Source organism: Dipodomys spectabilis, unplaced genomic scaffold (genome assembly GCF_019054845.1).
Source record: "Dipodomys spectabilis isolate Male_0828 unplaced genomic scaffold, ASM1905484v1 ptg000001l, whole genome shotgun sequence".
NCBI lineage: Eukaryota > Metazoa > Chordata > Mammalia > Rodentia > Heteromyidae > Dipodomys > Dipodomys spectabilis.
This window is the reverse complement of record NW_024870678.1, coordinates 1,927,016-1,941,662: the sequence shown is the minus strand read 5'-3', so window position 1 is coordinate 1,941,662 and position 14,647 is coordinate 1,927,016. Positions and strand designations below refer to the sequence as shown.

The 14,647-nt window shown below is 40.7% G+C and overlaps 1 protein-coding gene across 1 annotated transcript in view; it reads right to left on the bottom strand.

The window, feature by feature from the left end:
* LOC122118395 (sine oculis binding protein homolog) overlaps positions 1-14,647 on the bottom strand; it is a 174,082-nt gene that overhangs the window by 70,773 nt on the left and 88,662 nt on the right. Inside the window, exon 5 of the mRNA XM_042692372.1 lies at positions 266-361. Within this exon, the coding sequence (XP_042548306.1) occupies positions 266-361 (96 nt within the window). The remainder of the gene's footprint in view (positions 1-265; positions 362-14,647) is intronic.

Below are 14,647 nucleotides of genomic sequence, written 5' to 3'. Positions count from 1 at the left end.
TTCTCCAAGGGGCTTCTTATAAACTACTATACAAAACAAGCTGATAAATACAGGGCCATTCAAGCTCTATCATCAGAAAAGATTTGCAAACAGTTTGAGACCTTATAATTAATAGTCAGTGATATCAAAATTAGCACTTAGAACTCTATACAGGAAAAAACTATAATATTTCATAAATTATGTTATCACGAACAAACCCTTTCAAAAACTGTTTTCACTGTGCTAAAGTAACATTCTAGACTTGTTGTAAGTATATTATTCTTACAAGTAGTTCGCAGTTATTCTTGAAGGCAAGCCTTGGAGTTTCCTTAGCATAGTGCTGCTGGGGAAAATTTTCAGCATGTCCATCTTCATCTCTAGCCTGAAGGGAAATATAATGGCCTATTTAGGGACTTACAAATAATGGAAGAAGAAAAAAAAAAGCTAAAAGCATAACAGCTCAGACCATTAAACAAACGGGAATCCAGAAATAACAACATCATTAAGAAGTTTGTTTAAATACGCAGTACGCCTTTTAGATATCAAAATTTGGGATTTTTTTTCTTTACGTTGTTTAGTCTTAACGTGCAAATTCACTTGTGGGGTAACATTTAAAATAGCATAAAGCAAATCCAAATCAACTAATTTTGTTGGAAATTACCACCACTTTACTCTTCCAGTGCACAACACACTGTTCATTGCACATTTAAGATATATGACATACATACGTGTTTAAACTTTTTTGGCATGCTTAAGCAATCTCTAGATAATGCACTTTTAAGAAATTCTAATAGCAAGGCCATAAGAAAAGCAATTTGCATCATTATATCTTGCATTGTAATATTATTAGAGATAAACTGATTCCTCTCAATTTTTAAACAAAGATCTGAAAGGAGCGATGATCTAGTAAGAACAATGATTCTTCAATCAAATGCAGTAAAAACTAGATTTAATTAAGAAGCTGCATTAAAGTTACTGGTTATTTTGATCTACACTGTTAATTAAGAAAGCTGAAGTTTAAATGGAGACATTAACAGAACCCATTAGCAATACCACTGGCATACAGTCTTCTCTTTCTAATCTCCATCCATTTCTGGTTTGGAGTTGGCATGCAGGCAGGGGTAGGTAGAAGGGGGCGTGTCTGCAGCACACTCATTAGACCATTCATTAGAGTGACACTTGCACTCTGGCTCTGCTCGCATCTCTTCTTAGTCCTAACTGCTCTCTCTCTCTCTCTCTCTTTCCTGGCCTCCTGAAATTCACAGCTGAGCTGTCTCCCTCACATATGGCTTGCATATAATTATGCATATTCCATTTTGCACTGCATTAAAATGATGAGCTCCTGGCTCCCTGCCAGCTGATTTTTAAAAGCCCCAGTGAAGTTGGAAAAAGGAGAGAAACACAGGGAGAGCCGCACAGGAAGCAGCAGGTAGTTCTGTCTGCTGTCTCTTTAGATAAAATGTATGTCTGGCACCAAGGGAACAGCTGAGAACTACCTGTTGTGATGTATGGGCTGAGGGCGCGAAAGACAATGCGCATAGTCGGTGGCATACGGATGACAATGCTTATGGGTTGTTTTCCTTCTGCCCTGCTGAGTGGCACTCAGATGTCCCCAGCCACCCATGGAATGTCATTTTAGGGAGGCATAGATGTTTTGCACACATGAGAATGAATCGCTTATTTTTAATAAAAACCTCTGCTACTTATTGCAGGGAGGAAGCTGGATGGAATTTGGTTGTGGAATGTCATAGGCAGTAATAGTTGAATTTGTGGGGGGAAAGAGATCATCCTGCCTTCATTTCAGTTTTGAGATTTTTGAACATCTCTGGGACTTGGTGCCTTTTTATTGTACCCTTTTCCCTTATCAAATCAGAGTAAACTAAAAATGACATTACAGGACTGGCAATGTGTGACGGGGGGGAAAAGTGAGTGTTGTGCATGTCCAGTGGCTGTCAAGATGACTGAAACCAGCAATGGTTTTTCTCAGTGCTCCAGAACTACTCTTTAGTTACTTTTTTTTTTTTTTGTCAGTCGTGGGGCTTGAACTCTGGGCTTAGGTGCTGTCCTTGTACTCTTCAGCTCAAAGCGAGCGCTCTACCACTTGAGCCACAGTGCCACTTCTGGTTTTCTAGTGATTTATTGGAGATAAGATTCTCAGGGACTTTCCTGCCTGGGCTGGCTTTGAACCTCAATCCTCAGATCTCAGCCTCCTGAGTAGCTAGGATTACAGGTGTGCGCCACTGGCACCCGGCTTCTGCAGTTACTTTTGAGTGCAGGACCGCATAGTTCGAAGAAGACCCATTTTAAACCCTAGCTGATGGAGGGATCAGTGGAGTGTTGAAACAAAAGGAGATTTTAAGAAAGCTGTAAGCTACATGTAAATGGAGTGTACAATATTAGATTCTTCTTAACAAAAACTTCAAGCCACTGTGAGAAGTCTAGGTCTCTTAAAGGAAGGGATTCTATCTATTTCCTCATTCAAATTCTACCACGTCCATCCTGTGATTTACTTTTAGCTGACACTTTACGAACATTTAAGTGAAGGGGGAAAAAAATGTCAGGATAGTACGTAGATCCTGCCATAAACAATTCTGTAGAAAAATGCCACCTCAAAATATGTTAAATTCCATTTATGTTTTTGGTTGGTCATGGGCTTGAACTCTGGGCATGGACACTGTCCTTCAGCTCTTCAGCTCAAGGCAAGTGCTCTACCACTTGAGCCACAGTGCCACTTCCAGTTTTCTGGTGGTTAATTGAGATAAGTCTCATGGACTTTCCTGCTCGGGCTGGCTTTGAACCATGATTATCAGATCTCAGCCACCTTAGTAGCTAGGATTACATGCGTGAGCCACCCGTGCCCAGAAAATATGTTAAATTCTGTGGTAGGTTTATTATATTCCTGATGAACCATGATACATATGCTTGTAAGACTGATTTGCATATAGTTTACAAGGGCTACTATTTACATATGTATGCCTATATTCAATATATATATGTGTATCTTGTGTATAAATATTCATAAGGTAGAATATGTTTATTATGCATGTTCTATGTATACACATTCATACACACCAGATGCCTAAGGCTATTTTCAACATTAGTTGCAAAAATACATTTATTCTGCTTACATGTTAAGGTGCTCACAATGCTTTTCATGCATTTAAAGCACAAAAATATCCCATTATCTAAGATTTGAATATGCTTTATAAGTTTCATATAAAGCCTCATAATTTCTGAGGTTATATTAAGCAGCAGTGGAAAAGAAAGGAGAGGAGGACTGGAGGAGACTGGAAAGTAAAGAGAGGAAGCCAGAAACTTGCTTCTTTTCTGAGCTGTTATGTTCACATCTGCATCAAACTCTCATGGCCCTGGGCCCTTTGACACCTAAACTGACTCCAGAGTCCAAGAAATTATCTCTTCTCGCTGTTGTCTGTTCCCGTCAATGGCACAGAAATGGAAAGTACACAAAGTTCAAGGAGCTCAGACCATTGCTAACATATATCTGACCAGTGTAACCCATTTTTTGTTCTGAAGTTTTATAATGTAAAATTTTGAATCACTATTATAGAACTAAGTGTATATACTGAAGTATTCATCTGAGGCAATAATTCCCTATCATGGCTACATATTAGAATCATGGGCGATGTTTTCTCTTTTAACCTATTGGTCCCCTACCTTCCAGGATTCTGATTTAATTGGTACAGAGTGTGGTCTGGACATGAGTATTTTTGTGCTTAAGAAAAAAATAAATCCCAGGTGATTGCAATGGACACACAGGGCTGGGAACTACTGATGTAAGGAGAGAATCCGCAGGTATCCATAGAACGAATACTGGACAGAACTACTGTTGTGCTAGGAGGACTTGGATTTGACCCTCAAGCTGGCTCTTATCCTAAAGATTCAAGACCTCATCTGACTAGCTGCAATATTTCTCATTATTTTTCTCTTTGTTTCTTAGTGTGTGGTATGACAAAGACTTGAGGAAAGGCCTTCAAAAAAGGCCTTCTTGAATCTTTCTAATTAAAACCAGCATGTCCCTTCTGCTCTCTCTTGACTTGTCACAGTTGCAGTGCTGCAACCATTGGTGTCATTTCTCTCTCGCCCCAAGCTGCAAGCTCAGGGAGGACAGAGCTGGTTATAGTTCCCACCATTGTCTCTAACCAGTGCTTGTGCCTAGTGAGTATCCTTAAAGAAAGAGCTCTAGCATCATTCCACAGCTACTTTAAGGAAGCTCAGAGAGGAATGAATAACAGCTGCCTTCAGTGTGTTGGAAACAACTTTATGTCTGTCAATGTCTGTCCTTCAGCAAAGAGATGGGTAGGAGCTCTGCCCAGCACCAGGTGCCTGAGGGCAATGTTATACAGAACCTATACAAATCTTATCTTTTAATCATTTTGGAATGTTTTATAACCTCTTATATATTGAGGACAGTGGCTTATTCTACATCTGCCTCATTTGGAGTGTCAGACAATGACTTAACAGGGAGAAGAGGGGTTACACAGAGAGAGCCAACTCCCCCCGAAGGGCGGGGGATGTGCACACTGAAACTGTTTAGAATCATTGGCTCATGATAATAACATAAGGCAGACCAACTTTTAGCCAGTTTTATGATTGTTTTTTAAATTCACTCCAGACTATGCATTCTTTAATTGCTTGCCTAAAGTAGACCACCCTACTGGTGGCTCTTGGCATCCAGTGGAGCCGGGAGAACTGTATTAAAGTCTGATTTTGTTCTGGGGAGTGACAGGTTTTGAAAGAAGGAATCTCAGGACACTTCATCATGAACTAAGTCTCTCCATGTGCCTTACTCACAACAGCTTTATCCCAACGAATGTGCTAGATATTTACACCACTACTGGGAAAGCAAATAGAAGGCATTCTTTGTGCATTTTACAACAAATATGTAATGACCAATGTGAGTGTCAGGCCAAAGGTACTTTTGTCATCTGTTGTTCTAAGAAAATTTCACTTTTTGCCATGACAGGAAAAAAAAATCCATCACTGAAACTTCAAGGGAATTTCCCATCTTTGTTGACAATCATGCATGTTTGCTTGGTTTTGTTTTTGTTTTGAGACAGCATCTTGCTATATAACCCAGGTTTGTCTTTATCTTCTACCTCTTGAATGTTGGGGTTACAGGTGTGAGCCACTATACCAAGTTGCATGCATCAATTTTCATGCCATGTCTAGCTTTAATGTAAATATTAGGTTACATTAATAATTTAGGCTAATTGTCTATTTCAAAACCTCTGTCTCTAACTTTATAGTTATTTCTTTGCCTATGAATCAATACTTTTTTTTGGGGGGGGGTCCGGTCGTGGGGCCTGAACTCTGGGTCTGGGCGCTGTCCCTCAGCTCTTCAGCTCAACGCTAGCGCTCTACCACTTGAGCCACAGCACCACTTCCGGCTTTTTTCTTCCTGCTTATGTGGTGTTGAGGAATCGAACCCAGGGCCTCATGCATGCAAGGCAAGCGCTCTACCACTGAGCCACCTTCCCAGCCCCTGAATCAATACTTTTTTTTTTTTACAATAAACTTCAATTCTTTGAAAAACCTACTTCTTCCTTTGGCCCAATGTACACACTGGGGCAAGATCAGCAATTCTTTCTCTTCTGGACAACAGCTTTAGAGAAGATGGAACATTTTAGAAACAGCTCCATTTGCCTATCCCAGAAAAGTGCCATGTCTCTGGCTCAATAGAAGAATTAACATTGTTGTCATATAAGTGGAAAGAGAATTAAGCTTCAGAGTTATACTTCCCTGTGATGAATGGGAGCATTTAGTTGGGTGTTATTATGATGTCAGGATTTCTTTAGAAAACAGGAACAGTTTTACCTGAAGTCAGAGCCAGGGCAGTGAGGCAGAGGGTCCCAACTCAGCCTTCCTAAACTGCAGCAGATACAGCTGTAGCACCCTACAGTCATTACCAGACTTAGAAACACCAAAAATAGTACATCTCAACGTTGTGGGAACAGGTTTAGAGATGAGGATTTATACAGAAAAATAAAGAAAAATCTTAATTTCATAGTTTATAACTACTTTTTGGACCAGAAGTAATATAGTTTCTTTCTAAAATTGAAGGTAAAGAACGAGGATACCATTTTAGTGAATGTGTGGGGCTTTGTTTTCTGGTAGTCCGTTTCTAGTCTATCTGTCCTTTCTCAAATGCTTACACACATGGCCTTCAGGAAGCTCAGAGAGGAATAAACAACAGCTACATGTACTGCATTTTGGTGTGTTGTGAACACATTTGTGAAGGCAAGGTCAGCTAGTGTCTGTTCTTCAGGGAACACCTAGGAGCTCTGTCCAGCCAAGGCTGCCCCTGGCTGTCATGACACAGAAGGTGTCAGGGTGGCTTCTTGTTCTCCCTTGAGTTACTTACAACCTAGTTGCTCTCCTCTCAGTAGGAGAGATCCTCCTGACTGAATACTCAATTCTGGGTTTCTTGTCTTGTATCTCATTTTTTAAGTTGTATGTATTGGTTATGTCTGTATTCAGACAAATGTTCCTTTAGGAAGCCATCCGTGAACATTTCCTCCCAGTTCTAATCTGAGCTCTGTGCCCTCAGTCTCCGTATATATTGTCATTCTAACTAACTATTACATTGTATAGTGACCATCAGTGTTTGTTCTGCTTCTTCCCCTCAACCCAACTTCCGTGAATCATCAGGGTCAATGAGTGTAAAACTGGGTTCTGTTCACCTGTAAATCTCCAGAACCTGGTCTAGCATATCACATATTATTAGAGATCAATGAATGAATGGCCAAACAAATGAATAAGTTGCTGTTCTTGAACTCTAATACTAAACTTTCTACTGAACAGGACTCAGTCCTGAACCAGTGGGTTCTTTCCATATTTGAGTCTCAGCACTCTTAACTGGACCTTCTCTGACTAATCCAACTGCCCAACACTTGTTCCTCCCACTTAGATGCTAAGGTGTGAGATTCACTGAAAATCTTGTGCTTGATTTGGACTTCAGCCAATAATCATTTTGCCCCACATCTTTCTCTTCTCTTCCTCACTGGCCTGACCCTCTAATCTTTCCTAACGATAAATCCATTCCTGGGTGAGATTAACCAACCAGTTACCATGTTCCCTGTTTCAGATATCTAACCTTTTCCTAGTGCCCTAGGACACTCTGGGACATCTCTATGCAACTTGTCATGATTATGACTAATCTTCTCTCTTCTACAGACTGGAAACTCCAGGAGCATATATTACATAGAAAGCCCCAGCCATCTTTATATTAATACACAAGCCTGAAAATATACCTTGACCAGATTCACTAACCACATTTGTGCCTTAAGCCTAGGTCCTAGTACTTCATTCTTCTCTACTTTGAACTGCCTACCTACACAAGAAGATATCCCTGCAGTTTGAATTGGGTATGCATGCAGCTCACACAGACAGGCTTCTCCTGGATAGGGAACTCCTACTTAGCATCAGAATCACCCCTCTGGAAAGTCTCCGGGAACCTGGGAACACTCAAAGCTGGACCAAGACACCTGTTCAGTTTACATTACCACCATCTTTGCACCAGGACCCCTTACCCTGTCACTCAGCTGCTTGTTGAAGATTGCCTGTGGGGGTTGCTTCAACATAGCTGATTTGTTTTGTTCTTTTAACAAAATGTATTTAAATCCCTATTTAATATGTAGCCTGAAGGAGAAGCTGTTTTCCCAGGTGAAGTTCTTCCTAATTAAGCCTCCATCCTCCTCAACCAGCCAGCAGACAGGCTCTGTCCATACCTCTCCAGCCTCCTCTGACAGCCCACACACCTCTGATGGATGCGAAGAATTTATTTGCAGCAGCTATTTTCACTCCATGCAAACCTTTATATATATCATAAATTTTTAATATCCAATTTGGAGTCTTCAAAGAATAATGGTAACAAATATGCGACATGAAGATAATGGGAATTGAATCATGTTTACGGCTTCCCCCAGCATCTCCTTAAAGATGTCGGGTCAGAGCCACTCAGAGCTGCACACGTGTAGGGCTGATCTTGGACCTGATTAATGGCTGCCCTTACTCAGGGGCCCTAATGGATTACACAGCAGTTACCGCAAAAGATTCCACATCAGCCTGAAATACAGCTGCTATATGAACTAAAATATGTCATGCTTGTCCCAGTACATTAAAATGGTATCTGGGATAATCAGAATGGTTCTGAAAAATCTGTTTTACTTTCTATTTTTAAATCCATTTTTCCTTTACTGGACAGCTGGCTCTTCAGCATTTATTTTCCACTGGTCTTTGTCAGGTCATCCAAGTGTCTTTGTTTGCTAGTAATTGTTATTTCAAAGTGTCCATAGGTAAGGCCCAGCAGCTGGAAAATGCAGCTCTTTTCTATTCTTCTTTGCTAAAGCCACACCACCTCACACCCTGGCAGCTTCTGATTATTCTAGGACCTTTAATCCACAGCGGATTATCTCAGCTCCTTGATGGCTCCCCTCCCCCTACCTCTCTCCCCCGCCCACTGCCTGCCTTTTGGCTTCTTCACTATTCATTTGCATCTATTACCCAGGGACCTGTGGGGGAAAACAAAAGGCAGGGAAACACAAGTGATTCCACTCTGCTACCGGTTGGCACCCATAAAATGCTTGAATAATTGGCCTAATCGAGACATTTAGTTAATTCCTTTTATTCCTGTTTTCTGAAATCACTAGGCAGAGAGGGTTGGGCTCCTCGCTTATATACAGACTTCGCCATGGACTTGAAAAATAAGAGAAAATATGAAACAGGCAAGAGCTGCAAGAGGATTCCAGAACCCCATCTGCAAGGTTAGAAAAGGATCCAGGCATTATGGAGGAGATTCATCATGTACAGATGTTCCCTTCATCCCCCCCATCCCCCTGCCCACCCCCCCCCACCCCCCCTACCCCCCCCACCCCGCCCGCCCGGAAAGAGCCTGGACTCAAATAGGATAAGGAAATATAGTACTAACCAGATTGGGATACTGCTCTGGATATTATCAGGAATTAATAATAATAGCTAAGTACTTTATATTTATTAACACATTTAATACACATACCCTCTCCCCATACCTATGAGACAGTTATTATCATCTCTTTATATATATATGCATATATATTCATATATGTATATACCTGTGCCATATATATAGACATGGCACAGATTTCTAGTTTTGTTTACACAAACTCACACAGATAACAAGTGGTAAGACTGGGATCCAAACCCAGGCAGTCTGGCTCCAGAGTCCCATTCTGTCTCCTGATAGTTTACTAGTTAGTTGGATAGTGAATCAATGTGTAATAACTTAGAAATTCTGGTGTCATTAAATTTAAAATATATTATTACTGGGTACTGGTGGTTCATGCCTGTAATCCTAGCTACTGGAGGCTGAGATCTGAGGATTTCAGTTCAAAGCCAGTCCAGGCAGGAACGTTCATGCAACTCTAATCTCCAATTAACCACCAGAAAACCAGAAGTGACTCTGTGGTTCAAGTGGTATAGTGCTAGCCTTGACTGAAGAGACCCAAGCCCAGAGTTCAAGACCCATGACTGCCAAAAAAATGTTTTTAATATATTATTAATAAGAGAGGTTTTCATAATTCTTAGATTTTGCATTCCAAGACTGAAAACACTAAGGAAATTGGGAAAGGAAGGTGGTATTGACAAATAGAAGCATGAGTGGAATCTGCAAAGATCAAGGAGAAACAGCAAGTGTCAGTATGTCTCCAGCACAGCCCAAGGGAGATAGAACTTCAGAATTCATAAAATTAATCCCTCATCAAACTTCTTTGCCCTGACTCTTTTTGGATAACTTCAGGTCATCAATTATGACACCTAGGTCCCTAAATATCACAAAAGACATGTTTATGGAACCCATTCAACTATTCATACCCCTTTAATGAGTTCATAAATTTCTAAAGGCATCACCAATATAATTTTTAGGAATTCATCCTGTAGGTGATGGTGTGTAGATTACAAAGGGCATTTGTTATTTTTCTCATTCATTTCTGTCAACCTGACAAATAAAGCAGACTGGAACTTTGTTCAATGTAAGTCAGTTCATCAAGACATTGAATACTTAAGAGTGAATTAGTGACATTGAGCCCCTGAAGTTGCCTTGCTGAGAACAAGCCTGGCCTGGAGTAACTGTAAAAGGGGATACAGGAGAATGTAGAAGTTCAGAGAGCCAAAGGCCAGCTTCTAGCCTCAGCCAAATCTACAATGCCCTCCATTACCAAAACAGAGAGAGACAGTAATGGAGTTCTGAGCATGCTGACAGCTAATTAGCTCAGTGGGTGTGAGTCATATGATGCAAGAGCCTTGGGTCACGGTCTTGCACAAATTCATTTTCTCTGTGTCATAGTCACAAAACACACCATAATTGTGACCTGTCGTGTCACATATGTACAGGTCTTAGCAAAGGGGAGAGAAGCACTGGAAAACATGTGAGAGGATGAGGATGAATCACTACACATTTCTCACCACTGTGGAAGAAACAACTCAAAGGACATACCCTGGTAAGGGTGGTCACAGATAGCTATGAGTCATAAAATGAGACACATAGGTCCTTAAATTTGTTTCTAAATCTGAGATCAAGGTCTATCATTTCAGAACTAGCCGCAATACTTGTCAAAGACATGATGTCACAATTGCAATTTGTAATAAGGGCTCAGCACTAAGACCAATTTCTTCTCTCCCCAACAGCTAGAAATGTTATAATCAAGGTTATAAACAAGGTCTGGATATGATAGACTTGTCTATATGTTTAGGTTCCTAAGCTAAGCTTCAGTCTACCCCAGCCCTGGGTGTCCACCAACCAATACATCGGGCCTGAACAGATGACCCATCATCGCACTCCAGTTGCTGGTTCCTTACCTGCTGCAGCTTTGAGTCCACTTTCCCTCCATATCCAACTCTCAAACCACATCCTGAGTGTGCTTCTGCCCATGGGCCCCTTATTTATGTAGTTGGGTTAGTCAGAGCTTGCCATTCCCCATAGATGTGGCCTTGATTCTATCACTGGCCTGGTATCCCACTCTGCTCACTGCTCTACCCTGGGACATTTTACAGTCAACAACCTATAATCAAGCCCAAAGTACAATTTATCTTAAAAATAAAATTTCCTTAGAAAGAAAGGGAGTATTGCACATGAAATCTAAAATTGTTCTGAACGCAAAAAATAAAGCCCAGAAGTGGGATAAAGTCTTGACTTTTACTGTGCATTGTGAACATAAATGTTCTAGCCATCAAGTAGTAATGCTGTGATTTATGCCAGTGGATGTAAGAAAAGGAGAAAGATGGGGTGACACATCCATTGGCTTTACCCCCTGGGTCTTTCAGAGTGTGAAGCCCGGATGTAATTCTGAACATGCTGATCTTCCTGACAGCTTCAATTACGATCCATGTGCCACTTGACCTGTTAATGGGGCGTCATCAGACTTAAAGAGGGAAAATGCCTAAATTATCCTGTTTTCAAACCCAGGACCAATCAGCCCCATTGAGGAGCCAAATGTAAAGATGGCGGCAAAGGGGCTTCATAAGTAATGACCTCTGCTCAAATGATACTCTCTGGAGTCCTAATTTTAAGTCTTAGCCACTCTGCTGATGATGAATGGCGGTAATAAAAGGTAGAACTATAGCATGTTTAAATTGGGAACAATCATTTAGCAGAATTTGACTGAGCCTTAGGGATGGGCCTGTTGAAGCAAAGTATCAGGTTAAGGTCTATTTCTGGGTGACAACTTTAGTTAGTGCTTGCCCCTCTCATCCTCCTTATTATTGTTGTTGTTGTTACTACATTTCAAGGAAGTGTATTTGGGGACAAAAGCCCAAGTAAAGAAAGGTAAAAGGGCCTGAGTTTCCACATCCCTTCTCGGCATAAATTAGGAACAAGGTGTGGCTCTCTACCACACAGGGAGCAGCCTAGCCCCTTCTTTGCTCCATTCCTTCCTTTATCCAACACTTCTGGTTGGCCAAATCCCAATACTATCCCAGTTCCTTTGAATTCTGGTATCCAAACTGGCCATTTTTCTAGCTAGTACCCACCAGAAAAAAAAAAAAAACTTTCCCACTAGGAAAGCTTCATCACTTCCCAAACTTTCCAATTCAATGATTGCTTCATGAGCTGTCATCAGGCACAACGGGAAAACTCAATACAGAAGTTACTTTGACAATAATAACAAGATGTAACAAGTTTTCAAGGCCAGATACATTCTATCTTCATTCTATCTTCATTTCAGGAAACTGAAATGTAGGGAAGCCAAGTAACTTGTCCTATACTCAAGAGCTTCAAAATGCATGCTGGGCATGGCAGCATATATTTGTAATACCAGCTACTTGAAAGGTTGAGGTCAGAGGATTATGTGTTTGAGGCCAGCCTGGAAAAAGTTAGTAAGACCCTATCTTAGAAGCAAAATACAAACAAAAGGGCTGAGGTGTGACTCTAGAGGCAGAGCACTTGCCTAGCATGTTTTATTCCTAGACTGAATCTTTAGTAAGAAGTGAAGAGGGGAGAAATAAAGAAACAACAAAAAAAAACTCCAAAAGGCAAAGAAAGCAGGCTCTGAATGCAATGTCATGGTATCAGGTGTGGGCTCCTGAACCCCACGTGCGCACAGTCAACAGAAGACAGCTTGGTGATGATGAGCAACAGAAAATGCATCTATTACTAGAGGAAGACAGAGGTGCCATGGCTCAAATGTTCATGTCCTAGTAGATCCTTGTGGGAGAAGGAAATCTTGTCCTCTGGTCTTTTCCCGTGGTGACTGAGCAGTGATGCCCCACACAGCCCAAACAGATGAGTGCCTAGGGAGCCAGCATCTCACCAAGAACCCTCATGTTAATCTACTAGGCAGAAAAAGCCCAGGCCAAAGAGAGAACAGACAATAGCTTAAGCCACCATGATGGAAGAAATGGCTCTGCACTTGAGGTATAGGTAGAAATGGGGGAGGCAAGACATAGACTATAGATGGAAAGAGGAATTTCCTGGGAAGCTGTGTGCAAGGAACCCTGGTAGAGAGGAGAAAAACAGGCTCCTAATGTTGACAGACTGCCCATAGGGAGTCATAGTTTGAAATCTTCTCTTTCAGGTTTAAAGGTAAGAGTGAGAACTCAAATCTTTTCTCTGGTAGCTAGAGAGATCAAGATATATTTTTAAGGACATAAGATTCCAGATTCATCAGCCATTTTTTAAAGCTTAAGCAGAGAATGGAAAACCACTATGTTTAGTAAAAGGGAAATAAAAACTTCTCATTAAATTATTACTAATGGTTAGCTTTCCCTTATTAATAAACACAAGCAGAATTTACGTGTAAGCAAGTGTCCAAATATTACAGATATTTTAATTAATTCCTTTGTCATGTAGGATGGGAGACCTTGTCTTTGAATTTTAAACATTTTGGGCAAAACTGTAGTGTACAACACTCCATATTTATACAAAATACTGTGTATGGCGAGGGAAGCTTACATTTCTCTTGTTCTCCATTCATTCATGGAATTTGTCATCATTTATTGAGCACCTACTGTGTGCCCAGCAAGGAGTAGGTAACTAGATAGCTAAGCACCTAAAACAAGCAGTATTCTGTTCACATGTTCACATTTTAATTTTTAAAATTTTATGATAATGATGAAACAAATGGTTCCCTGCACAAAGTATCATATGTTGTATATATCTAATTTAAGACTTAGATTTAAAATAATTACAATTTTGTAAGGGTAAACTGAAGTGAACTGTACAAGGTGCCAGCAGATAATATCCTTATAAACAGATTAGAATCATGAGAAAAACAAAACAAAACAAAGCAAGAAATAGTGAGATCAAATTCTTAAGAGCCAAGCACCCCATGTGCCACTTGGTTGAGGGGTACAAAGAGAGATGAAGTACAAAGAAAGCCACTTTGTGTCAACCAACTGGAGTTTGATTCCTGGTGCCAGCACTGATGGTGTAGGGGTAGGGCAGAAATCTAAACATCCGTAAAAACTGGGGAGTAACATCCAGTTCAGAAACCGGCCAGGTGCTAGTGGCTCAGACCTGTAATCCTACCTACACAAGAAGCTGAGATCTGAGGATCACTATTTGAAGTCAGCCTGGGCAGGGAAGTCCATGAGTGTTTATCTCTAATTAACCAGCAAATATCTGGAAGTGGTGCTTTGGCTTAAGTTCGTAGAGTACAAGCCTTGAGTAGAAAAATAATTAGAAAAGCTAAAGGACAGTGGCCAGGTTCTCAACCCCCATTACTAGCACAGAAAGAGATTGGGCAAGAGAAAGAGAAACATTTGTTGCAAGGATTAAGTGAAACAGTCCTCCATATATCCCCTGTGAGCCCTGGAAGAGAGTAAGTACTTGGTATAAGACAGTTACTTAAATCTCACAAATCTGCCTTTTTTTCCTACAGAGAAACTTCCACTTTCAGGACGGCAATAGGGATTCACTATCATTTCTTATTATTCAAGTCTTGATTCAAAATAAGTTGCATACAGCTAGAAGAGAAGTTCAGCAGCCAAAGGCAAATGCCAATCAAAAGATAATGGTAAAAGTTAGGGAACTTCAGAAAGGCATGAACATTACATTAACACTATCCTACCCCCTCCACACACTCTGGATATAGTCAAGATATAATATAGTCATTTATTTATCCTTTCTGCCATCTGACTGTCCATTTTGCTCCCTGCAAATAAAGCATCCTTTCTGTGT